This window comes from Eupeodes corollae, chromosome 1 (assembly GCF_945859685.1).
Source record: "Eupeodes corollae chromosome 1, idEupCoro1.1, whole genome shotgun sequence".
In the NCBI taxonomy this organism is placed as follows: domain Eukaryota; kingdom Metazoa; phylum Arthropoda; class Insecta; order Diptera; family Syrphidae; genus Eupeodes; species Eupeodes corollae.
The window spans coordinates 166,958,044-166,975,487 of NC_079147.1; the positions used below are offsets into that span (position 1 = coordinate 166,958,044).

The 17,444-nt window shown below is 36.5% G+C and overlaps 1 protein-coding gene across 10 annotated transcripts in view; it reads right to left on the reverse strand.

Moving 5' to 3' along the window:
- LOC129943338 (calcium uptake protein 3, mitochondrial) overlaps positions 1-17,444 on the reverse strand; it is a 63,101-nt gene that overhangs the window by 14,892 nt on the left and 30,765 nt on the right. For 4 of the 10 annotated variants that reach the window (XM_056052690.1, XM_056052692.1, XM_056052691.1 and 1 more), the window contains exons 4-10: positions 14,676-14,723; positions 14,520-14,602; positions 14,334-14,396; positions 12,165-12,245; positions 11,525-11,614; positions 4,720-5,128; positions 4,490-4,647 (exon numbers count right to left, since the gene is read on the reverse strand). In XM_056052690.1, the coding sequence (XP_055908665.1) occupies positions 4,490-4,647; positions 4,720-5,128; positions 11,525-11,614; positions 12,165-12,245; positions 14,334-14,396; positions 14,520-14,602; positions 14,676-14,723 (932 nt within the window). Of the gene's footprint in view, positions 1-3,936; positions 4,254-4,489; positions 4,648-4,719; positions 5,129-11,524; positions 11,615-12,164; positions 12,246-14,333; positions 14,397-14,519; positions 14,603-14,675; positions 14,724-17,444 lie in introns of those variants that run through there. The other 6 variants (XM_056052698.1, XM_056052693.1, XM_056052695.1 and 3 more) reach the window with 5 other exon arrangements.

Sequence of the window (17,444 nt, forward strand, 5' to 3'; positions counted from 1 at the left end):
CGATTTACCCGGTTTGTAAATCAGTTCACAATTGTATTCTTCTATCCTAGCCTTCCAACGTTTCAATTTCGCGTTGTAATTGCGGTTGCCCAGGGCGTAGGTTAGAGGTTGGTGGTCTGTGAAGATTTGTATTTTTTTTGCTCCGTACAGATAGGATCTGAGATTATCTAGAGCCCAGACTATTGCCAACATTTCCTTTTCGTTTGTGGCATAGTTCTCTTCACTACTAGTCAGAGATCTTGAGATAAATGCAATGGGTCTCTCTTTGCATCCATCTGTTTGCGACAGGACTGCACCTATGGCTATGTTTGAAGCGTCGGTTGTTAGAATAAAGGTTTTGCTGAAGTCCGGAAAGGCCAGGACCTCCGCAGAAGTGAGAAGTTCTTTTAAATCATTAAACGCTTTCATGGCACATTCATCCAACTGGACTGGAATTTTTCTCGACTGGTTCGCCTTAACTTGGGCATTTTCACCCCTTGTGAGATTAGTTAAAGGCTTTGCTACTTTGGCGTAGTCTTGAATAAATTTCCTATAGTAGGAGGTTAGTCCGAGAAAGGATTTGAGTTCTTTCAAATTAACCGGAGGTTGTATGTTCTGTATTGCCTCGATTTTTTTCTTGTCTGGTAACACACCATTAGCTGTTACGACATAGCCGAGAAATTCTACAGTAATGTCCATAAAATGAGTCTTTTCGAGATTCACTTTTAAATGTGCTTCATCAAGCCGTTTAAGGATCATGTCAAGATTTTGTAAGTGTTGTTTTTCATTTTCACTAAAGACGATTATATCGTCGATATAAACATAGCATGTCTTACCTATAAATGGCTTCAGCACATCATCAATTGTGCGTTGAAAAATAGCCGGTGCGTTTTTGAGACCGAACGGCAATCTCAAGAACTCATATTTACCATTCATGGTGGAGAAGGCTGTCTTAGGAATGTCTGCGGGTTTCATTGGAATTTGGTGAAACCCTGAAGTCAGATCCAAAGTCGTGAAATACCTAGCATTCCCCAAGCTGGCAAGAGTAGCATTTATATCCGGTATGGGATATGCGTCCGAAATGGTCACGCTATTGAGTCTTTTATAGTCAATAACCATTCGGTATTGCTTCTCACCATTAGCTTTGGGTTTCTTAGGTACAACCCAAATTGGAGAATTATAAGGACTTTTAGAAGGTCTTATAATCCCTTCTTCTAGGAGCTTATTTATTTCCTCATCTACTACTTCTCTCAAGCATGATGGGTAAGGGTAGCTTTTCGCATAGACAGGCTCATCGGTGTTCGTTCTTATTTCGGCCTGAATCGAAGTATCGATTACTTCGTTAATATTGATTGGCCCGAAAAGCGATTCGTGTTTCTTAATTAATTTTTCCAATCCCTGTCTAATGTCGTGGGGAAGGTCCTCATTAAGCACAACGTTCACCTGTCGTGATATCTTTGCTTTGAGCGGAATCTCTATATTGGGTTTTATCGTTAGAAGGTTGTTTTTTCTATCAATGACAGCCTCCAATTCTTTGAGGGTGTCATCCCCAATGATTCCATCGAAAGAATCGAGTCCAGGTAGTACAAAGAATTTAACAGGAGTATCATTGCCAACCTTAGAGAAAAATCTTCCCTCGACATAATTAGAAATTTTAACATTACCAGCGGCAGACTTGACAGAAAAAGGTTTTGGAAGCGAGATTGAGGGCTGGTCGATTTTTGGGCTTATGAAATTCTTGTTGGCCCCCGTATCAACAAGAAACTTCAACACTACTCCATCCTTTGTAACATACTCTATGTATGGTACGCTAGATGGCCCCCTGACATAAAATTTATCTCGTCACAAGTAGCTTCTTCCGCAGATGCGGAGTAGCTTTCTAAATCCACTTCGTCTTCTGCTTCGATGTTGTACAAGCGTTGCTGCTTGTTAGGGAAGTTATCAGAGGCTGCTCTACGTTTAAAGGGGTTGCCCTGGAACTTTGATCGATTTGCATAGTTCACTTGTTTGCTCTGAATGCTTCGATCAACATCCATCTTCTCCGAAGGCTTCGGTGCAGGAACATTTTCCTGAGGAGCATTCCAGGCAAACCTGTTATGCTTCCCTATTGAATTTTGTTGAGGCCTTCTCGGAGGAATATTGGGCCTCACGTCTCTATTACCAAAATGTTGATTCATAGGAGACGTGATGGTGTTAGAGAAGGAAGAGGAGTGTACAGAACTACTCCGATAGTTGACGTTCTGTATTTCCAGGCAGGCAGAGTAAGCTTCTGGGAGTGTCCGTGGCCGTTGAATCATCAACATTCGTGAGATATCACCATTGAGGCCACGCACGAACACATCCAGAGCCCTATTCCGGTAGGTTTCTACCAAAGCCCTTACGGTTTCCTCACTATGCGACTCAGTTTTGATTTTATTAACCATCAACGATAGTTGATGGTTAACGGCAGCATAAAAATCATCGAGTTTACTGTTCTTCTGAGCAAGCTGATTGAGCTGATGCTCGAGAGTCCTTAAGTCTTTCTTATCAGCATAATGCAGTGATAAGCAAGCTTTCATCTCAAGCCAGTCAGCATCAAAGATATTATAGCTGACTAGAGCAGCATCAGCAGGACCTCTGATCTTGCCCCTAATATGTTGCAATATAGCCCGGTAAAGAGGCTTTGATTTTATTATTTCGTAGTCCTTAAGGATCCCCTCTACAGCGTGTATCCATGATACATACTGCGTAGGGTTTCCGTTAAAGACTTGCAACTCTTTAACGCAGTCAGGCAGTTTGCTTATCTCTCTAAGATCAGCCTCCGTCTGTGGAGGACTGAGCTCGAAATAGTTAGCTACAGAAGGTACGGCCGGGGAGGCTGTCGAAGTTGCTTTCTCTTCCACAACTTGGACTCTCCTCTCGAACCCCTTCAGTTGAGCTATCAAGCTGCTGACCGCTCCGGACAATTCAACAATTTGTTGAGCGATTTGGTCCATGTCAAACAATCTTTTTTATTCACGTTTAGTTTAAAGATATATATTAAAAAAGGCTTACCTTAACAGACACCGGGCACACAGAAATTTTTGTAAAAGGAAATTATTATCCTATTTTTCTTTTTTACTTTAAATTTTCTTATATAATTATATATTTTAATTCAATAATTTGATTTTCCTTTTGCACAGTCGCACTCACACACAGCACAATATGTATGGATTTTTTACAATTTACAATTTAAAAAATTTTTTTTCTCTTGGAAAAAACCCTTTATTTTTATGTATGAAATTTTTTCTTTTTCTTCTTTTTTTTTTTACATACACAAATTTAGATTAATTTTTTTCTTTTGTAAAGGTGAAAACCTTTTTTTTTTTTATACCAATTTAAATTGACAATTAATAATATTTTTTTATCAAACAGAAAAATTTTGATGTCACTTTTCTTTCTTGAAAATTTTTTTTCCCCACTCACACAATGAGCATGTTTTTTTGTATCTTGTTCCTTTTTTGTTACTTCGTTTTTTTTTTTTTTTTTTTGGAAGAATCTGCGAAAACAAAAATGTATTTTTAGTACTCCCCAAAACCGACCGAATGATAGGGTTTCCAAGGAACCGTGTTGCGTGGGAGGTGTCGTTTTGGTCCCGTTTAGCCGCAAGCAGCCTACTAATGGAACGATCACCATCACCGTCGTATCCTTTAGCCTTTAAAGATATCCGCATGTTCCCATGTTTATGCAGAAAATTGTGTGTCATTATCCAAAATGGTATACTGTGTTCCCATGGTAACAGCAACGTTCACTCAGATAGAGCGTATTGGTAATGCACTACGATCTACAGGCAAAAAGGATACAGTCTTGCAACAGGGTCCCTGCTCGGGCGCCAATTAAGGATTCTCTGATGGAGGATCCTAAAAAAACGCGGACGCCGGCCCCTGAGGGGCCAGCCCAACCGTCCGACTTACTATCGAAATGAAAGTCTAGTCTATATTCGTTTTACGATTAAATTAATTAATGTTTATTGTTCACCAGCTAAAATTGAACTAACAGTAACTTAACTAATACCCTAAAATTACACCTAACGGCGCGCTGTTCACATACGATGGTGATTTGCATGGTCAGCGACCATGCTCGTGCATTAAACCCGTTATTTGACACCCGCCAATCATATTGACCTCCATGCACCGTTACTCGATACCCACCAATCGTGGGAACTTATAATTTTCTGTTATGATTTGCTTAGCTGGCAAATCATGATCGGCGCGTGTTGGCGCAAGGTGTTAACTTACTTTCAACTTAAAATGCGTCTAAAACAAAATGCGAAACAAATGATATAATATGAAATAAGAACACAAAAAAACGCACAAAAGCAATAACAATGATATTAATGAAACTGAAGTGATAAATTAAATCATAAATATAAGCTATATAGATACTGCCTAACGCGATGACAAGCATGTGACCTGAGCAGTGAGATTACTGGGAATTGAGGATCACCTTCGTCGAGTAATTCCACATCATATTCAATAGACGAATCACTTACTTTGAAACCACGATGAAGTCGATCCTTCATGATTGCGATGAATTCCTTATAAGACAGCAGACCATCACCATCTGCATCGAAAATAGCAAACACTGTGTCGATTAAATGGCTTGTAAGTTGGTAGCCAGTACAAATCATTACGGCCCTTGCAAATTCATCTACGAAAAATAAACACAATTCATTATGCAAATTTAAAAAAAAAAGTAAATATGAATTTTTTTAATTTATACCTTTTGAAATTGCACGATCAGCCAAAGTGTACATTCGCATGGCAATGGCAAAATCATCTAAATTATTCAAAAAACGACAGAAATCTTTGAACTCATGAAACATAATTCCTTTTTCATCCTTAACTCGATCTAGTAACCTCTCTAAAAACATATCATATTCGTCAGTATCCAAATATGTATAACGTAGAAGAATTTTGGCAAAGTCCACTTCAGTGATAGCTGGATTCCCTTTCGAGAATTCACTAAACTCAAGTTCGAGAACTTCAGTTTGTAAATTATCCATGAATTTATAAAAACCATCATAGTTCAGATCTTGATTGCCTTTTCGACCAAAGAAATGCACTTGAAGAGTAGTATCGACTCTGTGTCTGCGTTGTAACCCCTCCTCATCGTCAATGTAACTGTCTCGCTAAATAGAGAAGTATATTGATTAAAGGTATTTTTCGATAAGATATTTAATTAAGTATGTTAAGTCTGAGTAATAAGTTATATTTTAATTGCAATTAAAATATATATAGCGCATGAGGCAGTAGAAGGTGATTTTTGAGTTTAAAATTCTATAAAAATTGATCATGGACTGTCCATAAAATGCACCATATAAATAAGTGTTTATAGCTTTTGAAGCATATTTGAATAGCATTTTGGAAGGAGTTTAAATTTGAATAAGATATTTGTACTGCAAAATTTGTATAGAAAACATGATGGAAACAATCATGTTATTTAACTTTATTTTCAAAATTATCAAAACCAATTGTTGTAACATGGTTGATTTGGTTTATCAATAACTGAGTCAAAAGCTAGTGTTTAAAAATTATATCGGCTTCGTTCCGTTGTACGTTTACTTATTGTATTTGTAGGTTAGGTCATATTAATAATCTCAACTAGCAAGTTATCTAATAAAAAATCACTAAATTACGATCTTGTCACTGCTCAGGTTTTGAAAGAAATGCGCTTGAAAACCTTAAAAAAAAAACACAATTTATAATGACCGCTAGCATTTTACTAAGATAATTGAAACTAAACAAGGTAGGCTAACCGACAGGAGTAACATCTTACAGTCCAATATCGTTTATACCAATCCTGGCAAAAGGTTAAAAAGAAATCTTTTAATTAAAAGGCTTAGCAACATAGTAAATACAAGAAGATTAATTCCGAACCATCAGTTTGGACTTAGAAATAAACATTCCGCGAAAGACCAAGTACATCGAATTACGAAAGTGGTAGAAAGAAGATGTTGTTCAAGTCTTTGACAAGGTTTGACACTTGGGATTTGGGTATAAAGTGCATAAAGACCTTCCAGGCAATACTAAGAAAAACTGAATAACATTATTTAACGGACCGATTTTTTAGAGTATGTTACGCTTAAATTACTGGGAACTAAAAAAAAGAGTAATCTCGTTTTTTATCGCTTCCTTTAAAATCTTTATTGGGATTCTACTAAAGCGGCTGAACAAGTGGATATACTCGAAAAATCTATTATATGAGTGTCAAGCCGGATTCAGGTTGGGTTACTCGACCATCGATCATATATTCGTTTTAAGGAGCAAAAAATAAAAAGTTATACACTTTTTTTGTGGATCTTAAAGCTGCATTTGACTCAGTTGATCGAAACGCATTGATGAACAAGTTGTTTGGATCCGGGATGTCCTTGTTCGGCTTGTTCGCACTATTTATAAATGACATCACTGACGCATTACCAGGAGGTATTAGATAAGCTAGAGAGCATTAAAGCCTCACTCTTCGCAGATGATATAGTCTTGCTGGCTCACAGCAATCCTTACAGCTTATGATAAATCGACTTTCGGAATACTGTAGACGATGGAGTTTGGTAGTGAACCTGAACAAGTCGAAAGTGATGGTTATCAAGAAAGGTGGAGGAAGGTTAAGCTCAAGTGAACAATGGTACTTCAACAATAAGAACATAGAAAGAGTGAAAGAATACAAATACTTAGGAGTATATTTTACCCAAAACTTAAGTATGGAAAAACACCTCAACGAAAAACTTCTTAAGGCTAAAACAGCGATTAACGTGGCATGGAAAGAATGTTTCAACCACAAAAATATTTCGCATAGCAGTAAATATAAACTTTTCGAAGCAGTATCCCAATCAATTCTGTTTTACTCTGCCCAAGTGTGGGGAACAAAGAAATAAGCAGCTTTAAAAGCGATACAAATCAAAACAGGATGGGTCAAAGAGTGGAAGAGTAGAGTGTTGCTAGCAGAAGATACAGGTGCACATTTAAATCTCAGTGAGCAGAGTATATGGAAATCGTCACTGTACCAGGTAATTAGGCGTCTGGATGAAAATTTTAGAAATGTGTTCACAGAACAGGAATCCAGCTCACTTCATCGGATGATTTATAACAGGCTGAATTATAATCTTAATGAAAGAAACTACTTCCAGGACATAAATACTGTAGAGCAAATCTCCAACATCTTTCGGATAAGAGGTGAACTGCTTAACATAAATTACGTTCCACATCGCGAGGATCTTCCACTACTATGTGATATTTGCAACATGTCTGAACGAGAGGATATTTTGCATTTTGTCGGGAGGTTACCAGTCCTGAGAGAAACTAGAAGAAATGTACTTGGCAGAGACTTTTTATCAGAAAACGAAACTTTAGCTTACTAGAAACTAACTTAAATGAAGTAGATGTGTCTAAAATGCTTATATATTGCAAAAAAAAAAATCAAATCAATTGCAACAGTCCGTTGTGAACCAGGGCCTAGTGACTTACAACTCTCAACCATTCCTGTGTGCGAGTACTGTTGTCAGGAATGGAAGGGGCCGAATCCGAAGGGCTAGTTTGAGAAAGCACTTTTTCATGACAAGAATTACTTTTGAAGGATTTGTCAATTCCTCGCAACAGGCAGTACCCGCGAAAATTATTTTTTTTTTCAATTAAGGTGGCACAGGCAGGGATTGAACCCAAGACCCCTTGCATTACAGTCCAACGCACTAACCGTCATGCCACGGGTACTACTATATATTGCAAAACAGCACTTATTTATAGAAGCAGAATTTGAGATGAACATTTTTAGTTAACACAACTGCAACTTAATTAATTACAAAACTTTAATACAGTTAAAACTTTGTCAATCAGGAAGACGGCAAAACCATGCTTTAAAGATTGTTAATGAAATTATACAAATAATTTCAAGTAAATAAAATCTATCTAATCTAAATCTAAATCTAGAAGCCCGTGTGTCACAAGAAAGTGTCCTAGACCAACCTTGTATCTTTTATATAAAAGAGATATTCCAGGATACTAAAGCTATCGTGGTCACCTTTGCTGATGATAATTTAGATAAATTTATATCCAAAAATGGTTTTGGATATAAATTTAGTTAGATTTATGTTCGTAGATCTGCCATTAAAAAAAAGCATGTTGTTAAGAGGAGGAAAAGCGGATTACAATAAAGGAACGAAATGTCGTAGATTATGATTTTAAAAAACTATGGTACGCAATAAATTATGGCATTTTTTGACATTTGTATGATTGAGTATAATGAGAAAATGCTTTAGGGAACAAAGCTTTGGAAATGGTATTTTTTTATAATAAGCATACACTCAAGGGGATATTACTACCCTTATTATGCAGAGGCGCAGTGTGAGCACCAGGAAGAGGAGAAAGGGTTTAAAGAGAGATGTCGGTGCACATTGGTTTTGAATTCCTGAATATTGCAATGACTAGGAATGACAGAGTGTGGAAGGCATTCCACATTCGCGTAGTACGGCTTAAGAACGAATATCTGTATTTGAAAGTACGGCCGAAGTTGGGCTCGAGGGTATACTGATGAGCATTCTTAGAAGCGCGAGTATTAAGGTTGAACTGTTTAAGGGGAGGAATGCAACTGGCTATTTCACTAGAGCATAAGCCGTTAAAATGACGGTAAAAAAGGGTCAGACAAGAGACCTTACGACTATGTTCAAGCGAAGTAAATGAACTTATGATGATATTATTATTATCACCTGTCAATTTAAATGCTCTACGTTCAACACTATCCAAGAATCTTAAGTAAGTTGCAGGAGCACCAGCCCAGAGATGGGAGTTATACTCAAGCTTTGGACGTATGTAAGTCTTGTAGAAATTGTAAAAACAGTTAAATTACATTTGATTTGGGTGAAATAAAAATAATCTTTTTATTTTGCATTGGTTAGTAGAAAATTCTTTAAATCTCTGCAAACGTTTTTAAAGAATAATTTTTAAATTTTGGAGGTAATTGCAAGGAGTTGTGATCTTTCTACAAGGAAAGCGATTCTTGAACTTTGGAAGCTTAAAATGCCCTATAGAGCAATTGCATCTCGTATGAATTGTTCCGTAAAGAAAGTTTTCGATGCAATTAAGCATTTTAAAAACTTCAGGACTGCTGAAAATGTACCTCGTAAAAAACGGGCCCGTAAGACAAGCTGCTAAATAGATTGAGCGATTAGTAGGCTGGCCAAAAAAGACCCAAAAATTAGCTCCACAGAGATACAACGCCAACTCTCGGTTGCATTCGATGTCCCGATAGGGCGACGCACAATCAGAAGAAGATTGGTGGAAGTTGGGTTGCATGGTCGTGTTTCTCGTAAGAAACCATTAGTAACCGCAAGACAACGTAGACTTAGAATAGAGTTCGCAAGATCACACACAAACTGGACAACAAACGAATGGAAGTACATAGTGTGGAAGGACGAAACTAAAATAAATATGATAGGCCAAGATGGTGCACTATATGTCCAAAGGCCAAAAGGAACAGCGTTAAACCCTAAATAAGTTTTGCCAGTAATTAAGCATGGAGGCGGCTTGCTTAACGTGTGGGGTTGTTTCCCGTGGTGTGGAGTTGGCCCAATCCATCGAATCGATGGAACGCTGACAGCCATTAAATACATTGACATTCTTAAGGAACGATTAGTGCATTGGGCCGATGAAAACATGCCAGTGATATGGAAGTTTCAGAATGACAACGACCCAAAGCACACTGATGGAATTACGAAACAGTTCTTTAGGGACCAATCGATACAAGTTCTGGAATGGGCATCATCAAGTGCAAACCTAAATCCGATAGAGCATTTTTGGGCTGATGTTAAAAAACTATTGCTCTCAAAAATAACTCCAACAATGATGTTCTTTCGAAGGTATTAAAGATAATAATAAACTGCCTGGAGGGCTATAGCCGTAGAGCAGTGCAGGCGGCTTATTTCATCAATGGAACAAAGATGTCAGGAAGTTTTGAAGTAAAAAGGTTTCGCAAGAAGGTATTAAAGATAAATATAAGGTAAATGATATTATAAAGTTATAAATTTTATGATGATTTTATGGACGTACACAGCCGTAGTACGCCCAATCTTAACATATGGTTCGATTGTGTGGTGGCCTGCTCTTAGCAAAGTCTATAATATTAATAAGCTAAAGAAGGATCAGAGAAGAGCTTGCGTGAGCACCACAGGGGCCGTGCGTACTTGCCCAATGGACGCCTTAAACGTTATTTTGGATCTTCTACCAATCGACCTTTTTATTAAATACATAGTTTCCTGCAGCGCTATTAGGCTGAAGTAATCAAATAGTTGGTTGTCAAAACCTTATGGTCGGAGCAAAACTACAAAATTGATTCCCTCAGATATTATCTCGGTAGACACTGACTACTGCACTCCTACTTTGAACCTTAGTAAGGGTTTTAAGGTTATTTTCCCATCGAGAGAAGAATGGGAGGATGACATCGTGTCGATAGGTTTCGACACAACCATCTTTACTGACGGCTCAAAGATGGAGTGCGGAGTTGGTTCTGGGATCTTTTCTGAGCCCCTAAATGTAGCCAAATCCTTTAGGCTTCCTGACTTTGCTGGCAAAAGGGAGGCATGTAAGATACTTAAACAAAACCCAAACCAAAACCGAAATATGGTTATCTTTACAGACAGTCAGGCAGCTGTCAAAGCCATTAACTCGGCCATATCCTCATCTAAATTGGTCCAGCAATGTCGCGATTAGCTTGCGAACCTGAATATTAACCTCGGTGTCACCCTGTTCTGGGTTCTAAGCCATAGTGGTATCGTGGGAAATGAACGGGCTAACGAGCTAGCCAGGCAAGGATCGGCCCTTCATAGCTCACTTGCGGAAATGGTTAACTTCCTCTTGGTGCTATGAAGGGTAAAATCCTTTCTATCTACCAAACTGAATCAAACCGAAGGTGGAGCAATTTACCCAACTGCATTATATCTAGGAAGATATGGCCCACCTATAACAAAACCCGTACAAACGATCTTCTATGCAGGCCAAGGCAAGACATAGCCAGGATTGTTGCGGTTTGTACCGGACATTGGTCTATAGGAGTTCATACAGAGAAGTTGGGTATCTCTTACAACACCTTTTGCCGTAGCTATAATGACCAAAGAGAAAGTGAAACTATAAACTATTTCCTCTGCAAATGTCCTGCTTTGGCAAACACTAGAATGAAATACTTTGGAAAAGCATTTTTTCAAGAACTTGATGAGCTATCTGAGACAAAGATTAGAGACCTAATCTTTTTTCTCAATGCGACAAAATGGCTCTAACATAATCGCTATGAAGCTTCTCTATCAATCTATCCCTTTCAATCAAAGGTCAAACAAGTTTTTGGTATCAAAGCGGCGCACTACAGCCCTAATTGGATTTAAGGCTAGGTTGCCTTGAGATCGCCACTTCTACCTACCTACAGTGGTGTTTTGTAAAACATTTTTCATTTAAGCAGGAAAGAAATTTTTTTCATTTAAACATGGAGGGATTTATAATAATTCTATTAATAGTAATCTTTTCAAAAGTTTAAAGGATTTCATACTTACATCATCTCTTTCATTTTTTTTCTCTTCGTTTTCTTCGGTTTCTGTAAGGCCACGTTTGTCTTTCCATGCTCCACTGAAAATTTTCTCCATCTAGGTTTCGTGCATTATATTATTATGTTAGTTATGACCAAAAAATCTTCATTTAAATTAAAATTATTTAAAAAAATTCAAAAACGTGCAAATAAAAGCCAAATTGTGAAATAATACAAAAATTTTGTTCAACAAAAACAAATAATAAAATGTCAAGGAATTAAACTAAAAACAAATCAAAACAAACTTGAAAATTTTAATCATAGTTGGTTAATACTTACAAAACCATAAGTTGCTAAGTTGTATCTTACAACTTCCTTTGGCTGTTTAAGTTTCGTTTCTAAATTAAGTGACAGTATTTATTTCTTAAGTCTTCACACAGAGAAGACGACATTATTATGTCGGAGGCAGACAAAGACAGATAGAGCGATTTAAGCATTTAAAACAATAAAAAACAAGATATTCAAGCGATCCGTACTTTTGGACGTTAATGTTGTTTTCGTATTGTAAACTGTATCAGTGATGTATTGTATTTTTATGTTTTAAGCAAAAGGTCAAGAATATCTACAATCATGTAATAGCTTAAATGTTTTTGAAAACTGAAACTTACAAAGCCTTTCTTCTTTTTTGTTTTAAGTTTTTTCTTTTCAAAAAGGAATTTCGCTTCATCAGGGGAAACCAATCGTCGGAGCTGAATTTTTTAAATTTAAGAAATTATTCAATTATTTGGGAAGTATTAATAAATTTATAAGAAGCGTTATCAAAAACAAGTAGAACCATTGAGGTCGTAAGGTTATATTAGTTAAATTAAAATTAAATAAAAAAGTGTTTTTAATTTTCAGGATATATTAATTTAAGTCTCACAACAAAACCTTAATTGTGTTTGTAGAGATTGAAAATTTCAAATTTGATGAATTGGAGTCTGTGTTCCTTTCAAGATCTTATAATAAATACGGAGTATAAGTTCTATATATATCCCCCGCTATATAAAATGAAGCATTTTAGGTGCTTTTAGACCTTAGAGCTGATTTTTTTTTTGAAAATTTATCACTTTTATCAAAGCTTATTTGTATTTAAATAAATAAATAAGGTAGCGCTACTGTCCGTTGAGAACTTGGGCCTAGTTACTTTCAATTCTCAAACATTGTTATGTGCGAGAACTGTTGTCAGGGATGGAGACGACCTTCAGTTTTAATCCGAATCTGAAAGGCTAACATGAAAACACACGACAAGTTTTACTCTGAGAGAGATTTGTCAATTCCTCGCAAGAGGCTATAACTTTAGATTTTGAAGTCATGATTTGACTCTTGACATTGTCTTTTTCTTGTTTTTGAACATCAAATAAATATAAATTGGACATCGATTTCTGCACCAGTTCAAACTGTTTCCAAAATTGCTTACAAGAAATAAAAAAGGTATTGATCGTCTTGTTAAAAAAAAAACAGGAAACCATTTAAAATAAAATATAATAGTGTTGTCATTGCTAGGACGGAAATATAAAGTGCAAATCCCAAAATGGATACACTCAAAACAAAATTAGTAATGGAGTATATAGTGCTACACAAGAGTTTGCGTATAGTGATAAAATAAAGAAAAAGAGTATATTTAAAAAAAAAATTATTTTCAAAGTATCGATTTCATCCAAAATAAATTCAATGCTTTTATTTTTGTTTAAACTAATTACAAAAAAAGGAAAACGTTGTAATTTTCGTTATACAAAAGTTTGCGTCCAAATAAAAAAATGTTTCATTACACCGTGTGCAAACGCACAGAATGCGCTACAGCGGAATTTTAAAACAAACTTCCAGAAGTCGATCAACAATCCAGAGACCCATAGTTTGCTTTAGGAACTAAAGACAAGTAAATTCTAAGGCAAGATCCGGCCGACCCTCGAAGTAAGACAAAAGCTGGTGATTAAACGTATGATTAATAAAAACAATTTTAAAATACCTAAAATGATCAGCTCGGAACTAAAAACGCATTACAACACTAACACTGAAGTGCACACAAAAACGGTTGAAAGTACTATAGTTGGACATGGATTTACGTCGTGCACACCCATAAATAAGCCATTAGTGAACCAAGCCAACAAGCAGAAGCGAATAACGTTCGCCAATGATTGAATTAATAAGACTCCCGAATTTTGGCACGAGGTAATTTTCACGGACGAGTCCAAATATAACATTGTTAAGTCTGACGGTCACCTTAAGGTGTGGAGAATGCCAAATGATAGCTTTAATACAAAATGCACTGTAAAGACTGTGAGGCATGGTGGTGGATGTGTATGGCGTTCATTTATACAGGAGCTGTATTTCTCCTTTTCCTTATTTAATCGTTATACTCAAACTTTTGTGTAGCAGTGTACGTATGCATCCCTTTATTACTCCTGCAGAAATACTAAAATAATCATTTGATGTTGATAAAATAAGAATTGAATGTGACTTGGATTATTTAATTATTGGGACAAACAAATGTTCAAGAATAAGAAGGAAATTATTGTGAGTATTCACACAATATAGCTCTTGCCTTTTTATTTTCCACGATAATAGTTAAGTAAGTTGCTTGAGAGAGTGCTCCTTTAAACTATCTGCGAATTTGTTGTTTTATCCTTTAACTCTATTAAATAAGTTTCCTTTCATAAAAATGCCTTTTGAAAAAATGACATTTGATATTAATTGAATGAAATTTCTATTGGAAGAATAATCGAAATTGATCCTAAACCTTTTTGACTATTTCTTAATTATATAAAAAACAAAAATAAATTATAAAATAATCTTACAATTCTACGCGTCTCTTCGTCTATATGAAGTTTTTGCAATGAACCTCCCAAAATTGTTTGAATCTAAATAAAAAAATAATAATGGAAAAAATAATAGTAAATAAAATTTAAATTAAAAAATAATAAATTATTGAAACAAAAATACTAAAACAAATTAACCAAGTATGGTATGGACTTTAATCTTACCACTAAAAATTCGTTTTTATCAACTCGTTGATTGCCATCCGTGTCGAACATGTTGAAGGCAATTCGGAATCCTGATTGTGGCTCTGGCAATAGAACATATAAGGACATTAAGATCAATAACTAATTATGCGAATCTTAATATAAATGACTACTTACTTGTTAGAATTGAAAGAAGGAATAAATATTCCGTGTAAGATATTATTCCTGGAAAGATACAATTTTCGATATGAACATTTTTTTTTAATATATACACAGTTTATACATTGAATCTCATAGATTTAGCTTTTCCGCCGTGATTAAGTTTGAATATGGTATAACTAACAGTAAGGAATAAAACTCAATTTCACCAAAATATTACCATTTGAAAAAAGTTTCTCAGAAAAGTGTTCAAAGTAATCTGTCTAGATTATTCTGGGTGACTTTTATTGTACAGCTCCTGTATAAATATGTAAGACAGATCGTTTTTGGTCCTACAGCAAACTGAACGGGCTTGAATTTAAATATAAATTTGGGAGGTTCAGGCAACATAAGGGACTTCATTTGCACTCAACTGCATTCTTTGAACGTACATTTTTTCAAGTGTCAAGTGTTGCCGTGAAAAAACTACCAACAAGTTTTTCATTTACAAAACACTCCACAGGCAATCTACAAGTCCAACACGATTTGTTTTTTGTATTGTAAGGATATAATACTTATTTCTTTTTCAATTGACAAGAAACTCTTTTTCACAAAACATCAAATGGAGTTGTGCAGAAAATAGTTAAATAATACAGTAATAAATTTCGGCTTTCAGTTGAATGATCAAAATATGAATAATTACCATTTTTACATAATTAAGTGGACTTGACTTGATAGTTGGAAAGATTTTTCTTGACTAACTTTCTAGTCAACATTCCCACAAAGTTGCCTTGATTGGAAGCCAATTTTCGACAGCGACGGCCAATCAGATACTAGAAACTTTCCTTACTTTTAAGTCCCTTATGTTGCCTGAACCTGCTCATTGAAAATAATATTAGTAGTCAAGTTTATTTCGTCTTATACCGCAATACATCTAACAGTGACTAATGACACTGGCTACTAAATTATTCTGAAATTGTGCAGATCTCTACCCAGTAATGTCGATTACATTCCCCTTAACACTTGCTCAATGATTTTGTTACAGGGCGAAACGTCCTGATAGCCCGTACGCGTTTTTTAAACCACAAAATCCACAAAGGAACTAGGAGTTCTCCGGATCAATCTACCGTCTCAACCAGGTTGACCATACTTCGATCGACGCTAGACACGCTTCCAGCATCATTAATCCCGAACTTTCCAAGAAGGTAACAACAACTCGGACCTCATTTTAGAAAAGGCAGCACTAAAGCAAAACAGGGGATGCTGTTTTACAAAGTCGAAGGGCAACAATAGCAAGAGATTTTTAAAATCTTCTCTGATTGAATCACAAGTAACCTCCTTCGAAGTTCTCTGCCGCCAACACAATAATCAATCAAGAACCAAGATGCAATCAGAGAAGCCACATTTAACGTGCTGGGTTTCAAACAGCCTTTTAACAAGAAACCCTTGGTTTGATGATCAATTTCGGCATTCAAACGCAGCCAAACAACAGGCGCGCAAAGTGGAACGGCACAGGTACATGAGAACTGCTCACGAACTCTATGAGCAGAAGAGGTTCACCGAGTTCTTAGAAGAAAAAAGAAAGAAACAGAAATGAGGTTCGAAAGTTCTATGAACAGGTAAAAAGATATGAAGTAAAGGCTGTAAAGACTAAAGTGGAAACATCATGGTAAAACCGCAGTCAAAGCAGAGGATATGGAAGGATCAATTCTGCAGACTGTATAACGGCGACGACGAACCGAATTTCGCCGGCAATATGATCCATTCAATATAGACGACAAAAGCCAACGTCTTCCCGCAAAAGGTTAAATGCCGAGCTCTTCAAAGCAGCTTCAGAAAATTTGGTTAGCAGCATGTACCAATTTATCTGAAAAATATGGTCGGAAGAAAACATTCCCCATTAATGGGACCTCACTACCTTAGTATTGTTTTCCCTATACTGAAAAAAAGTAAACCCTCTTAACTGCACCATCTATAGGGGCTTCAGTTTACTTAGCATTGCTTGCAAAATCTTCTGTGCTGTAATATGTGAACACCTCAAGCCCATCGTCAACAATCTGATAAGTCCTTATCAGTGGGGTCTCAGGCCAGGAAAGTCTACAGTCAATTACATATTCACTTTCCGGCTGATCCTGAAAAAAGGCTTTAGAGAAGAAGCACTGTCTTTCAAAAGTCTGGCCAATTACTAGCATAGGCTGAAAAAAATAAAGCGTGATATCAATGGGGCTTTTGTGAGTATGGATGAAGAGACGACAAAGATGGGTTAAGCGGTTAATGAGGGCAAAACAAAGTTCACGCTGTAATTAAAAACAGGGCTTATAACACTAACGACTCAGTAAAAACGACGTCATCGACAGAAGTAACAAACGGAGAATTCCTGTTGCTAACCACTGTTTCTTTGGGCTAAGAAACCAATTGAGTAGTAAAGCAATCAAAGTGTCTCTATATAAGACCTAAATCATCCCCGTTTTGTTATAGGGTGCAGAACCATGTACTATGACAAAAGGGAAGAAAACATCTTGGGTTGGTTCGAGAGAAAATGTCTTCGTGTGATCTACGGTCCCGTATGATTAGAAGGTGAGTGGAGGCCAAGATGGTACGAAGAGCTGTATAGCCTTTACAGTGACGTAGACTAAACTAGTTAAGAGCATGGAAACCAATGCTTCGGCCGGAAAGTCTTTGAATCCACGATGACAGGACAGCGCAGTACGGAGGGCTTCGGAACAGGATTCTCACACAAATGGAATGTAATCTCACCCTACTTAGACTGCGTAACTTTAGAAATCTTCCTAGGGACCGAGCTGGATG